The 15,202-nt window shown below is 37.6% G+C and overlaps 1 protein-coding gene across 1 annotated transcript in view; it reads left to right on the top strand.

The window, feature by feature from the left end:
- The window catches only part of ITPR2 (inositol 1,4,5-trisphosphate receptor type 2), a 497,992-nt gene that overhangs the window by 86,899 nt on the left and 395,891 nt on the right, over positions 1-15,202 (top strand). The window contains exons 3-5 of the mRNA XM_025879725.2: positions 8,733-8,848; positions 9,644-9,730; positions 11,723-11,881. Of these exons, the coding sequence (XP_025735510.1) occupies positions 8,733-8,848; positions 9,644-9,730; positions 11,723-11,881 (362 nt within the window). The remainder of the gene's footprint in view (positions 1-8,732; positions 8,849-9,643; positions 9,731-11,722; positions 11,882-15,202) is intronic.

A 15,202-nucleotide genomic window follows, 5' to 3' on the forward strand; every position in this document is an offset into this window, starting at 1 on the left:
TTCTAGATTTTTCTACTACATAACTATATTGGCATAAAATAGCCTGTTAGACTTAAAAAGATTTTTTTTCTTATGCCAGGAGTTATTATTGCCATGCTAAAATTGATTTAAAAAGGTGAGCCTACCTCTATAAAGTTAATTTATCTGTATTAACAGTTTAATTGTTCAGCTATTTGAAAATTGTTACTTTCCAAGTGGAGGGTATGAAGCTGTAACATTCTTTGCCCAAGTGTTTTTAGCTTGCTACTTTGCTATTTCTCTTAGGTCAGAGTTACAGGTACTTAGATACTCTTAAATATTTTTGGTCCTTGTAGAAGGTCAGTATTTCTTGGAGTATGAAACCAGGGAAAGATAGAATATCATATTGTGTGTTTTAATTTGAGAAATACAGAATGCCTTCGATTAAATTGTGGTGGGCTTTGGAGACAGATTGATGTGGATTAGGTCTAAAAACTCGTTTTGAGACTTAAGGATAAATCTCTAAAATGTGCCAAGTTTCTCTTTCTTCATTCATAATACTAATGCTTATTTTAAAAGGTTTTTAGAATTAAATGAGGGAATGTATGTGATAACCTCTGATATATAGGAGACACCATAACAATATATTATCCACATAAATAAGAATACAAATAAACATATAAAACATACTATATAAAAAACTATTATATATATGTGTGTGTCTATATATGTATGTATATATACACATACATGCACACACATTTATGAATGTATAAATTCACTTCTTTTTTTTTTCAGACTTGATATTTGTGTAACTGGGTTCAGAATCTTCCATTTAGGGGCACCTGGGTGGCTTAATTGGTTGAACCTCTGCCTTTGGCTCAGGTCGTGATCTTAGGGTCCCGAGATCGAGCCCCATGTTGGGCTCCCTGCTTAGTGGGGAGTCTGCTTCTCCTTCTCGCTCTGCCCTCTCCTCCCCCCGGCTCATGTTCTCTCTCTCAAATAAACAAAATCTTAAAAAAAATAAAAAAGAAAAGAAACTTGCATTTAGATTTCTGAATCAGTCTGTTTATGACACTCTTTTTTTTTTTTTTAAAGATTTTATTTATTTATTTGAGAGAGAGAATGAGAGAGAGAGAGAGCATGAGAGGGGAGAGGGTCAGAGGGAGAAGCAGACTCCCTGCCGAGCAGGGAGCCCGATGCGGGACTTGATCCCAGGACTCCAGGATCATGACCTGAGCCGAAGGCAGTCGCTTAACCAACTGAGCCAGCCAGGCGCCCCTGTTTATGACACTCTTGATTATCAATGGTAATATGATATTTTGAGAATGGGATAATTGATTGCAAAATTATACTTTATGATTTTCTGATAAAAATTCCACTTCTGTGTAGTATAATAGTCTGCCTAATGCTCAAATTTTAAACCTTGACTAGAAGGAAAATTAGCATTGATGCATTTCAATTTTATTTTTCTCCCCACTCCAAATGAAGCAAAATAGAAGTTTCATTTGTTTTTGAATATTTACCCAGTAATATATGAATTAGTTAATGTTTTTGAGACTAAGATTTTTGTAACATTCCTATTTTTGTTTTAAAAGATTTGTTTAATTACATATACCTATATGGCATACTTCCCATGAAAAACTATTCATTAGTTTCTTTTGAGGTTAATTATGACCCTTGTAGAGATATATGTATATATATATATATACACACACATATATAATATATATATTATTTCATAGTATTTCTCTAGAAGTTGTATTATGTTGCAAGACTGTGTAGCATGGAAACCGAGGCACATCTCACTCTCTGACCAGTGTTTTTACTACTGCATATACTTGCTAAATACATTAATAACTGCTTTAATAAATGCTCTAACAAGTCAATGTTTAATTGGCTAAAACCTCATCTATTGTGAGGAAGTATTCTTCATATTTTATAATAAAAATGGAATTTTGTGAGGAGATCCCTCTGTGGTAATCAAACCAAAGATGAGCTCGGGATGTCAGATGGTTGCTGACTTCAAATATTTAGGGCCATTGTGTAGAAGTCAGATTAGATTTGTTCTAATTCGTCTTGAGGTGTACATGTAAAATTTTAACAGCTTTTCAAGTGAGACAGATTTTGCCTCTGTATTGATACACTTGCTCCCAAATGGTGTCATCACATGGTGACAGAATATTGGGTTGGGTTCAGAGGATTGCAGTTCAAATTCCAGCTCGATTCCTTACCAACTGTGTGGTCTTAAGAAAAGTCTCCATTTCCTTCTCTGGGATAGGCGGAAAATAATCCTCATTAACTCTCAGGGTCTCAAATCATCTTGACTCTTAATGTGTAGTACTCTTGACAGTTTAAAAAGTGTTCCATGGGAGTAAATTGGAATGAGCAAACCAAGTATGGTCTTGCCATCCCTCCCGACCACCAAGAGGCCAGTCACTTGTGAAGGCATTCAAGCATCCTATGTGTGGTTGAACTTCTTCATATTTGTAATTTATTTTGATCTAGAGATTCTGTAATGAATGACCTAGGCAGCTTACTGTCAGATTTTATCTGAAGCCCCTTGGAGTTCTAACATTTTAGCTGGCTAGAAGTCTGTAAGTACAAAAGGCTATTTCTCTCTCTCTTTGGTAGTAAAATAGCTGACTTTTGCCTAGAGGAAATTATCTTGCATCTTCCTGGTTGCCCATCCAGGGGTTGTGATAAACTTTAATGTTTGCTAATCCCTGTAATAAATTTTATAGAGGACTCTTTCCCTCTTACACACCCTCTCTACCCTTGCCTTAGGCTATGACCGAGGGAGGTAGAAGTTTCCTTTGAGATTTCCATGGCTAAGCAAAACAAAACACACGCCTTTTTAAAAAATTTTATTTATTTTATTTTTTTAAAAGATTTTATTTATTTATTTGTCAGAGAGAGAAGGATAGAGAGAGCACAAGCAGGGGGAGCTGCAGACAGAGGGAGAAACAGGCTCCCCACTGAGCAAGGAGCCGGATACGGGACTCGATCCTTGGACCCTGGGATCATGACCTGAGTGGAAGGCAGACGCTTAACCGACTGAGCCACCCAGGCATCCCAAAATACACTCCTTTTAAAAAACACACTCTAAACGTAAAGAGTTTTATACAAACACTGTATTTCATGATGCTTTCTTAGAGAAACTGAAAGACAAAAGAGAGCTACAGTTACATTTTCAGTTAATGAAATGTGTACCGGTCTTCTGACCAACTCTGAATTCTAATTATGAGTATCCAATGGCCCCTTGTGTGCCTATCCCTTACCCTAGGGAGAGTTTTCTTACTACTTTCCATTTTATCATTGGGAAGGTCCCATAACATTCATTGAATGCTGCTGTGTCCTGTATATATCATAAAGAGAAAAAGGAAGGCTCCAGACGCCCTCCCTCCTCACCTTTCTCCACGTGGAAATAATAAAGCCCTTGGCAACCATGTTCCCTGTAATCAGTATGAGGTAATTTTACAAGCTACTATGAAAGAACCATTTGTTGAATGCCTGTTTTGTGACAGGCATTTGCTGATGATTTAATATGTCTTGTGTCATTTAAATCTTACAATATCTTTAGGAGGGAAGAGAAATGAAACAAAGTTTTCTTTCCACCATTACCAAAGGAAGTTGTTGGCCATTACATAACTTTGCATCTAGTAGCCTAAATGGAGTCCTATGGACAGTTTCTGGGGGACAGAAACTGCCTTAGATGCAAATATTTAGTACAGATACAAAGCAAAACATTTCAAAACTATTTAGATAGGTGTTGTTAAGTGGAGGTTTAGACTGGTTTCCTGCCAGATTTACATGGAATCATGTGGGAAAGGTAGTTCTTTGGTATCCACATTATTTGCTCCACACTGTTTGAATGGCTTTCATATTTTTTCCTCCACTAGTGTTTATAAGCAGCCAAAAAATGCTACCAGTTCTTTCAGTTTAAAGTGAACACTTTTGGGAGGCTTACTTTCCTTCCAGAGTTGTAAAAAAAAAAAAAAAAAAGTTGTAATTCTAAGGCATTGTTCTTATAATATTGCCTGACTGAATATGTTTTATAGGATTACTCACATTTCCTGAACTTCTGTAATTCTGCAAAATTATTGGACTTAGGTCTTCAGGTTAAGCTTTTTAAAAAAAATTAACTCAAGTTACTTCCTTTAATTTGTACTTTTAGTGTTGGCTCTATGAGGCAAAACTTCCCTTTTTAAAAATTATTCTTTGAGTCTTGAAATACTGAAGAGAATGTTCTTACCTAATTAACAGATGACACTGAGCTGCTTTCTGATTGGACAACCTTTTTCTTTTTTTAATTAACTTTTAAAAAAAAAGATTTTATTTATTTATTTGACAGGGAGAGAGAGATAGAGAGAGAGAGCACAAGCAGGGAGAGAGGCAGAGGGAGAAGCAGACTCCCTGCTGAGCAGGGAGCCTGATACGGGGCTCGATCCCAGCACCGCAGGATCATGACCTGAGCTGCAGGCAGACGCTTAACCAGCTGAACCACCCAGGAGCCCTGGAAAACCTTTTTCTTATATACCTTTGAATTTAGAGAATGAGCAGACCAAGAAATACTAGAGGGCACGGTGAGGAGGGCAGATAATAGAGGATAGCTCTGAAAGAGCGGATTCCTACTGGCAGAGGGGGTAGAATGTGGGACGTTTGTGGAAGGCTCCGGCTCCACCTGTGCTGGTGTGAGGGATTGTGTCTGCATATGTTAAAGGTAGTAGAGATTGCCTCCTCTGCTCACTGCAATGCTGTTTCAAGGAATTCGAGAATTTTATATGATAACACTGTGGCATCTTAAACCACAGGTGCAAACACCTTGTTGTGAATTGAGTGTTTTCGGTTTGTGTTCAGGTTCAACCCGAGGACTCTGCTTCTTGTTGCTCTTTGCTGGGAGCTCTGTAAGGGTTTAGTCATCTCTTAAGCTGAGGGAAGTGATTGCTGAATCAATGAAGCAATATTAATAATAATATCTTACATTTATAATAAGGCTTTACAGTTCACAGAGTACTTTCGCACAGATTTCCTTTCTGTGAATCTCAGCAGTCCTGTGAATGAGGAGTGGCAGGTATCATTAACACTTTTATTATGCAGTAAATTTAGAATCAGACAAAATATGTGACTAGCCCAAGACCAGTAGATTTTTTTTATGTTTTCTAAAAGAGGAAGAGAGAATTAAACACACACACACACACCCATCACCATCACCATCAACAAGAAAAGCATTTTTACAGACATCTGTGTATGCCCCACATTCTTTCCCATCAACCAAAATAGTCCCGTGATACTAGTTCCCACACAGAAATGGATTGGTTATTTATTTACTGTAGTACGAAATGAGATGTGGCCAGTGGGAGGCTGCTGAGGATGACCACAGAACCAAGGCCCTGACGATGGAAAGGCTTTTGAGATCCGAGGCTTAGCATCTCAGACACAAGTCGATGGAAGCTTATTCATCTGGCCATCTTCACTCTCCCTCCCTCTCACCTCTCCCCACCTCACATCTCATAGGTTATTAAGCCTGTTGGCTCTGCTGCTTTCTTTGAAATCTGTGGCTATCCCCCAAGTACCGTATAGCCCACATTCAGATCCTCGCTGTCCCCCAGCGTGCTGGCAGGGGGCTTTCTGCTGGTCTCCTGGCCTTTCGGTCACATCTTCTTTCACACACTGTGAAGAACTTAAGAATCCTTTAAGAGTTCGACATTTTCCAGGGAATTAAGTCCATTCTTCTAATCTAGCACAGAGTACTCTACAGACCCCTGCTCTGGCCAACTGCTCCATTCTCACTTCACCACCTAGGCTGTAGTTTCTTGTACGGTTAGTAGGTTCCTCGGCACTCTCCTTCTCTGCCTCTGTACCCACCATTGGCTCTGTGTGGCATGCGCCTCCCCTCTGTGCATTTGAACCCCCTTGCCAATGTGCTGAATGAATGTTGGTTCTTTCAAACTTGGCTTGTGTCTTCTCCTTTGGAGGACTATTCTGATCTCCCCTGGTGAAGTGGGCCACGTGCATCTTTGTGTCCCATGGTACCTTCTCAAGAGCCCCAGTGTGAAACTTCCAACACATGGTAGACGCCTGTCTCATCCACTCGACTGTGAACTTTTTGGGGACAGGACCTGATTCTTCGCACCTAGCAGCACAACCAAACCCGTAAACATGGTTTGGCTGAGTGTTTGGCTTCACTTCACAATAACCTCAGCCACAACAGTCAGGACCATGACACACACAGTCTGCTTGCTAGCTACCCAAAGATACCACTAATTAGGAGCGCTATCGAGGTGATCTAGAATTTAGCAAAAGTATTTTCTTCTTTAAAGGACCATTTCCTAATGAACTTAGGAATTTGAAGTAATGGAGAGGGACACATTTTTCTCTTTTCTTTTCACACGTGGATGAAGTCAGAAGTATAGGCTGCAGATGATGGAGTTCAGTTCCACTTGAATATGGATTTGTGTTTTTGCTACACTAAAGCAATGTAGAATTCAGTCACTGGCCTAGTACAGGATAGTCAGAATAGTCTGCTGCATTACATTAGGAGCATTTTTTTGGTGATATTAACAGCCTGTATATTGGTGCTTGAAAAAAATTTGTATATTCTCTTTGTAGTTACTAATATGTAGGAAGTAATTTCTAGGGCTTATAACATATGTTGCCAAGGGAAACAGTTTTCAGGTCTAGTTATTTGGTTTTCACACACATGTGCCAAGTGGAGATACCTGTATCATACTATAATTGTGATGGTCTCTCAGCCTACTTTTAGCTGGCGGAAGGTGTCTGTTTCCTGCTATGTATGAAATATTTACTCATCGAATAACTTTTTTTTTAAATATTTTATTTATTTATTTGACATAGAGAGAGAGAGACAGAGTGAGCACAAGCAGGTGGAGTGGCAGGCAGAGGCAGAGGGAGAAGCAGGCTCCCCACAGAGAAGGGGGAGTCTGATGCGGGACTCGATCCCGGGACTCCGGGATCATGACCCGAGCCGAAGGCAGTGGCTTAACCAACTGAGCCACCCAGGCGCCCCTCATCGAATAACTTTTAAACCAGAAATTAACAATTAGTTTTCTACAGCCTGTGTGTACATTGAGTGGGAGGACAATCAATAGAATTTGTTTATAATTACAAACTATAGAAAGAGTCATTATTTCTTTTGTGTTTTTTAAAATTTCTTTAAAAATGTATAGTCATATTTCTTGATCATTTATGCCATTAGAACTGTAAGAGATTTGAAAAGAGATCAAGTCCATCATTTAATTTTATAATTTTTTAAAAGATTTTGCTTATTTATTTGAGAGAGAGAAAGAGAGAGAGAGAGCACACACGAGCAGGGGAAGGGGTAGAGGGAGAGGGAGAAGTAGGCTCCCTGCTGAGCAGGGAGCCCAAAGTGGGGCTTGATCCCCGGACCCTGATATCATGATGTGAGCTGAAGGCAGACGCTTAACCAACCCAGCCACCCAGGCACCCCAATTTTATAAATATTTTTAAAGAAAATAGAACGAATATATATATAATGTAGTCAATAATGTAGTGAAATTGAATGAATTTTATTTATTTTTTAAAAGATTTTATTTATTTGAGAGAGAGAGAGAGAGAGAGAGAGCTTGAATAGGGCAAGGGGCAGAGGGAGAAGCAGACTCCCCACTGAGCAGGGAGCCTGATGCAGGGCTCAAAACCAGGACTCCAGGATCATGACCTGAGCCGAAGGCAAATGCTCAACCGACTGAGCCACCCAGGTGCCCCCTGAATTTTATTTTTGTGATACATATTTAAAAAATGAGAATGATCCTAAATATTAACTCAACCAAAATAAATTTATTATATTAAATTAATATTTTTTTGTGAAAAAAATGAAGATAATATTTAGATTTTCTGCATCACTAATCCTTTATCATAGAATGTGGGGAGTTGATCTTTATTCTGGATTGTAGTCCATTTCGCAAACATACAAAATCATTAGCATATGGAAGGATTGTTTAGTCAAATTTACAATTTCCTCATTAAAAAGAAAAAATATATTTAGCTTTTGATTTAGAGATATCATTACCTATATTATTCCACTATGATTTCCCATCTTGATATTTATTACAGGTATGTGGAAACTTGGGGAATAGATGACTGAAATGTGATTTATTTATTTATTTTAAGAAAGATTTATTTATTTATTTGAGAGAGAGAGAGTGAGCGTGAGCAGGGAGAGACGCAGAGGGAGAGAGAGAGAATCTCAAGCATATCATGGAGCCTGATGTGGGGCTTGATCTCATGACCCTGAGATCATGACCTGAGCTGGAATCAAGAGTCAGACGCTCAATGACTGAGCCGCCCAGGCACCCCTAAAATGTAATTGTTGTGATTGATTGTTTCTACTTTTTGTATCACTTTGGTTGTCAAAGATACATACCATGAATCAATAATTGTGCAAGGTGAGGGAAGGTAGTGAAAGTCACTAAGCTCATTCTATTCACTTTCTAAGACTAGGTCCCATTATCATTAAGAAGTACCTTAAAATGGAATGATTACATTGACTTGATTTTTTAATAAATTACAATAACTATGGTAGCCTTTCAAAAACCTAAACTAATGAACCAGAAGGTATTTTAACAGTCTAATTATTTGGAAAGGATGTTATGGGGGAGTTTGAGTTGACTAGGAGATGGGCTCAATGTTCTTTCTACTCAGGGATTACAAGATGCCAGGGCTAGGCTATAAAGAAAATCTAAGAAATGCTGGTTGCCTTAGTTACAGTGTTTTTGTTTGTTGCTTTGTTTTAGACTGCCTCTTTAAGGTGTGCCCTATGAACCGATATTCTGCCCAGAAACAATATTGGAAAGCTAAGCAAGCCAAACAGGGGAACCACACAGAGGCAGCCTTGCTGAAGAAATTACAGGTAAGGGCCAGGCTTCCATTGGTCTGGTTTAGGCTAGACCTAGAACAGCAATAACAAACCATCTATTTTGTATCTTAGTGATTTCACTCAATACACAGAGATTTAGAATAGTTGTAGCAACACATTGAAAATGGAAGGGACTTTTAAGTTATAGGGTGTGACTCCTCATTTCCTGGCATGGAGCTAATACATTCCTGCTGCTAAATTTTAGGGTGTGCCAGACTAATTCAAAGATTCACATCAAACTAGAAACAACTCAGAATCTCTGTAGGAATCTCAAATCCAGTGATATTTTACTTGGCATATTACTTAATTTTTTTCTTGAAAACCTAAAAAAAAATTGAAAGTCTGTTGCTTCTGGTTTGAGCTAAATGTAAATTCGATAGAACTTAAATTTTGTGTTACTAAAATTCCTGTTACTTTTGGAATTGAAACTATTTTGAGTCTTTTGAAATTCACCTTCTATTTTTATATTGTTTGGTTTGTCTGACAATATTCCTTCTGAAACTAATTTTGTAAGACCAAACAGCCTAGTACTTTTCTGAGATTTTTAACATAAAAGCATCCCAAGATACTTTTGGCCACATTTCAGCATCAAATTGAGACAATGATCATACTATATTACAGTCATTTATTTAATTGTTGGTCCCCCTACCCCTAGCACCAAGAGTAAAGCAGCCAGCCTATTTTATTCATGGTTATAGTCTTTGTTCCTAAAATAACCTTGTTTCTTTGTTAATTATTGTACTCTGTTTACTATGTTTCCATGCTGAGTATTTGATAATCATTTTACAGCATGCTGCAGAACTGGAACAAAAACAAAATGAATCAGAGAATAAGAAACTGTTGGGAGAAATTGTGAAATACAGTAATGTTATACAAGTAAGTCTATTTACTTTCTCTTAAAAAAGGTCAATATCTTATGGATAATTTGCATTTGCATAGGAATGTCAAGCTGCATTAAAATTGGGGATACAATAGTTTGTTCTTTGATGGCAATTATGGATATTGTGATATTTTCAGGTGATGTTCAGCACAGTATTCTATATGTTTGTGAATAAGTCTGATGTGTACACGTAAGAAAGTGAGTTAATCTAGATGTATGCACAGGTCATTACATCAAAAGGAGGAAGATGGGGAAACATCATTTCTAAAGGCCTGTAGTAAAATCTTCCTTCAGAATTAATGGGACTACCATGTAACACACGAAGCTGTATTTTTTCATTTTGTAGAGAGAGGAAAGTTTTCATATTGTACTTTTATATGGAAATTGTCCTTGAGTTGTTATTAAATGATTTATTTCAATGAGTGTGCACACTGATTTATCTCACCTGCATTCCCCTCTTGTGTTTCACTTAGATCTTTTAACTTTTTACTTGATTTATTTGTTAATATATGCCCCACCTTGTTCCAAAAAGAATGTAAGGCATTTTCAAAAATACATACCACATAAGATAAAATAGAAATAAATAAGGCAACTGGGTCAAAGGGAAAAGAGTGGTTAAATGAAAGAGGTGAAGTCAGAGCGGAGGCGTGTTTATAAAATCCATGTTGTGAAGTCCAGCCAGCTTTGCTTGGAAGCCTTTTCATTGCTCACCTTGCTGTAAGGGAAGCATAGTATATTATAGCACTCCCCTAGGAGGTCCTTAACATAGAACTAAGTCAAAGGTCTAGAAGCACAAATGTTCCCAGGAAGACCAGAGACGTGTTCCTCCAGTGAGCTCTCATAAAGAGGACACTGTTTAATAGAGTAAATAATAGCCTTCACAACTTCCTTACAGTAAACACTACAATGAGGTGTTTCACAGAGCTGTTTTAAAAAATAATATCACCTGATGTTTTGTTATTGGCCAATGGCAAAATGCCAGTGCACAGGACCGTCAAAGCAGCCCTCTCCTGGGACATGCTGAGAGTGCCTGGATCTGCAACAACCAGAATGTAGGACTTCATCTAATGAGATTGTATGATACCTGTGGCATGGGTGGGTTGCATGTCCCTTGAGCAATCCTCTATAAATAGAGTTTTTCTTAACCAAGGTTTGATTAATGTGAGGTGCCAGCAAGAGGAGCTTATGTTTCTTGTCAAGAACCGGAAGTGCAAATGTTTGCATGGTCAGTGGGACCGAGCCATGTGCTCTATCAAGGCAGATTTTGAAGGAGCAGGGTTGGGCCAGGAGGGTTTCATTGGCTCATGAGATAATTTCTTTCTTATATTGTGGATAGTAAAATGACCATTCTGTTTTGAAATGATTGTCATAATAGACAGGAAAGGTTGTTTGTTTTAGCTTTCCTACTCGGTAGAATAATGTCTTGGAAAGGTTTGGTCCATGGCATCCAAAAAGTCTGAGAAATGGTGCTTCTTTGCTCATCTGAGAAGGGAGTAGGATTGGTGTCCTCCTGCAGGAATTATTTGGGATGCAAAGCTCGCCTCTTCATAGAGGAAGAAGTAGGGCTGTCCATGGCAAGGATAGTTCATGATACTAAGAGGTTCGGTGCATTATTTTAGTTTCTTGGTTATTTTTTAGCATATTCTGGTTTTGTGTCTGTGCAAGAAATGAAGAAAATGTGATTTGGGGGCATTTCCTGGTCTCCTTCGGGAAGCCTGGTTTTATCATATTATTTATCAGTAGATGAAAATTTTCAGACATATGCTCTTGTTTGATTTCTCCATGTGCCTGGTTCATTGTGGGGTAGAGGTGAGGAGGAACCCAAAGAAAGTCAGCTTGGAAAGATGGTGAGTGTGAAGTTTGAAGAGTGCTTTTGTTTAACCTCCACATCAAGCAGGATTATGTGAGCACAAGATATATGTACAAACACATACATGTAATTAACAGGACATCAAAGAATAAAGGCGGTAATGTCTTTTTCCCCACAGCTGCTGCATATAAAAAGCAACAAGTATCTGACTGTCAACAAGAGATTACCTGCTTTACTGGAGAAGAATGCCATGCGTGTGTCCTTGGATGTTGCAGGAAACGAAGGGTCTTGGTTTTATATTCATCCCTTCTGGAAGCTGAGAAGTGAGGGTGACAATGTATGTAAAAATAAAATTAATAGAGAAACAGCGTGTTCCTAAAGACAGTAATTCTTAATAAGTGAGAGAATCCAGATAGCACAAAGAAAGAACATGTAGTTTTCAATCAACACATTATTTTTATGGTAATCTCTTGAATAGGCTAGAACTATTTATTTATAATGCACATTGTGCTTGGGAATCATAAAAAGACAAAATTGAGATTAATTAAAAAATCATCTTCCAGCTGGAATTCATGTGAAAGAATTTAAGTAATGTTAACATTGACTGAACCTTTTAAAGGAGAGGTAGAATTTACTTCCTTTCCTAATCAGAAGGGAGCATGGTTGTAAGGAGAAAGCTATGCTTAGGAAATGTTTTTTATCCCTTTGAATTAATAGAGTAACAGTGAATTATGGCAATATTTCATTTACTGGCTCTATGGTCAGCTGTTTACAGTGTATAAATCTTAAAGATGTATAATGTATGAGGAGCTATATAGATAGGCACTTGCTTATTGATGACAGTATTTAAAATATGTTTTGGAATACAGGTATGTCATATCATGTAAATTTTAGTAGTTGCTAAAGTATTTTCTGCTAGTTTATGGAGTAGGGAAAATAAAAATTATGTGAAATGATTCAACAGGATCAATTGTTGGATATTTTTGTTTGTAATAAAGTAGCAAATGACAGTTCCTAACACATGGAAAATGCTCGATAAATGCTAAATAACTTTCTTAAATAGAACACCTTGCAAGTATTGGGTCAGGTGATTAAGAAAAATAGTTGAGATTTTAAAAAAATTAATGTTATGAATTCAAGGCAATATAAAAGTATAATTATTCTGACAGTGTTCTCAATACTTTGATTACATTTTAAATATGTTTTGGATATTTCTTGTCCTAGAAGTGTCCTCTTTTATAGTGAGTCTATATTTTCAGCGAATTTTGAAATACAAATTCAATTCCACAGGATGCAAGCTTCATGGTTTAATTTGGTTAATAAATTATCTGATGATACCCTCCTTAGGTAAGGTTTGGGAGATGCATGGCATGCAGGAATGTAATGCACCTTAAGTCTTGTGTTGGATTCCTTTAAGAAAAAAATTTCTACTTGTTTATTATTTGTCATCAATGATGTGTGCTGTGAGCATGATATATATTTTAATTTCAGTAGGTAGTTAATTACAATCAACTCTCAGTTACATAGGGACTGATTACGCAGTTTATGGACACCCCATGTCTTCTGGTGCCCTTTCTTGTAATGCTTTTTTTCCCTCTCCAGTCTCCCATGGAGCAGTGTCCCAGTCTGTAAGTGGTCAATGAAAATCAGACTTGATATTGAGTAAAACCCGAGCTGAATTTCTGAGGGAATATGAGGAAATGATTGGATAAATTAGGGCCTTTAGATTAGCTGTGGATTTTATTAATTCATTCTCTTTATTTATTCATTCTATCTATTCCTTTCCCTGCTCCCAGATGCCTTTATAGGATCAACTGAGAGTTGAATGTAATGAACTATTTCAAATAATTAGTTGTACTGGGGTGGGGGGGCCTCCCACCCAAACATTCTGTCTTGGTAAAATGGACAATGTAATTGTTAAGTGCAATATAGAAGTCCTCCTTATATAGATGTGCTCCATAAAGCATGGCTAAAACAACCTTCCACATTGCTTTTTGCTGGAACATCTCACGATTTTTGCTCACCACTATGTAGCTGTTGTATGTGATTAAGGTTGCTGTGAAAACATAAGCACACCCACATCCCTGGTTTGGCGCATAAATAATTGTTTTGTAATGTTCATTTTCTTCCCTAGAAATAGGTAGCATTCCCTAGCAATAAGTATTGTTCTAAAATTCCAAAATGTATTTTATTGAAGGCAGTTGCAAATACTGTCACTTCATAACAAGTGATTTAATTACTACTGATTTTCTTTAAAAGTATAGTAAGCTAGGAAGAACAAATTATAAAGTTCAAAGGATTTTTAAACTTATATTTTACTATTAAGTAATTAGTAAGTTGTGATTCAGGTTGTAAGTAACCAATAAGATTTTCAGTGACTGAAATGAAATGTAAGAATGAGGCTGATAGTTTGGGGAGAAAAATGCTCATATCCTCAAAAATCAGTGGTTTCTACCATTTATAGAAGGGTCAGTTGGGTAGTTTTGGGGGAAAAATAGATTCATGGATCCCTCAACTTTCCAGCTGTAAAGAGGCTCTTGTTTGCTGTTGTTTAGTTAGAAAGTGATTGGGGATAGCAGAGTACATAAATATTTCATTTTCATTTATTTTCCCATGATTGAGTGGTTAATTTTTCATTTTCAACTTTGATGAAAGAAGACATTAGTTCTTTACCTTGATGGTAGATTTTTTTTTAAAAGATTTCATTTATTTATTTGACAGAGAGAGAGACACAGCGAGAGAAGGAACACAAGCAGGGGGAGTGGGAGAGGGAGAAGCAGGCTTCCCGCGGAGCAGGGAGCCCGATGTGGGGCTTGATCCCAGGACGCTGGGATCATGACCTGAACTGAAGGCAGACGCTTAATGACTGAGCCACCCAGGCGCCCCAGTGGTAGATTTTAAAAAGGAGGAAAGCCCAGATATTCTTTCAGTGAAAAGAAAAATTCAACTCTTAGGCAAAGAGCCTCTTCAAATAGCAAGTAGATTTTGTTATTTTGCAAAACTAGTTCTCTTGGAATTCTAGCAAAGGCAGGACTAGATAGATCCCTGATATGTTGGCTTCTACTGCAATGTCACACCAGGTGTCACTTCCAAAGAAAAGTAGCTGCCAGTGGCATTATATTACTCTTTATTTCCAGTAAAATCTCAGCTTGGATCTTCATGGCTGTTGCATAGAATCAACAGAAGTGCTTTTGGAATTGGAATTTTTAAAAGATGCTTGTGTACTAGGGTGAGCGTGACATGGCAGAAAATGATTGCACCCTCAAGTTCCTTATTTTAAATACACAGCTTCTCAGAAGGTATCAGACCACATCAGTGGACCAGCCCAGTGCTACGTTCTTCAGAGCATATTACCAAGTTATCTAATTAGGTGTGAATTCCCTGAGGACAGAGAGTTTGTCACACTTTGTGTTCTTTTTGGCACCTCTAATGTTCTTTTTATTTCTTTTGATTAGCCTCTTGTCCATTCCATCTGCAAGATTTTTTTTTCATCTTGGTTAGTCAAAGTAACTGTTGTCAAGAACAAGACTGAGGACTTGGAAATTAGTGAGTTAATGTTAGATTCTCTTTGTGAATAACGTTCTTATGAACCCTTGGTGTTTAGAGCATTTTGCCTATATGGCTGGTCTCTTAAAAATATACAGTAGAAGACTTTCTG

This window comes from Callorhinus ursinus, unplaced genomic scaffold (genome assembly GCF_003265705.2).
Source record: "Callorhinus ursinus isolate GAN/ISIS: 27379988/994484 unplaced genomic scaffold, GSC_fseal_2.0 scaffold27, whole genome shotgun sequence".
Taxonomy (NCBI): Eukaryota; Metazoa; Chordata; class Mammalia; order Carnivora; family Otariidae; genus Callorhinus; species Callorhinus ursinus.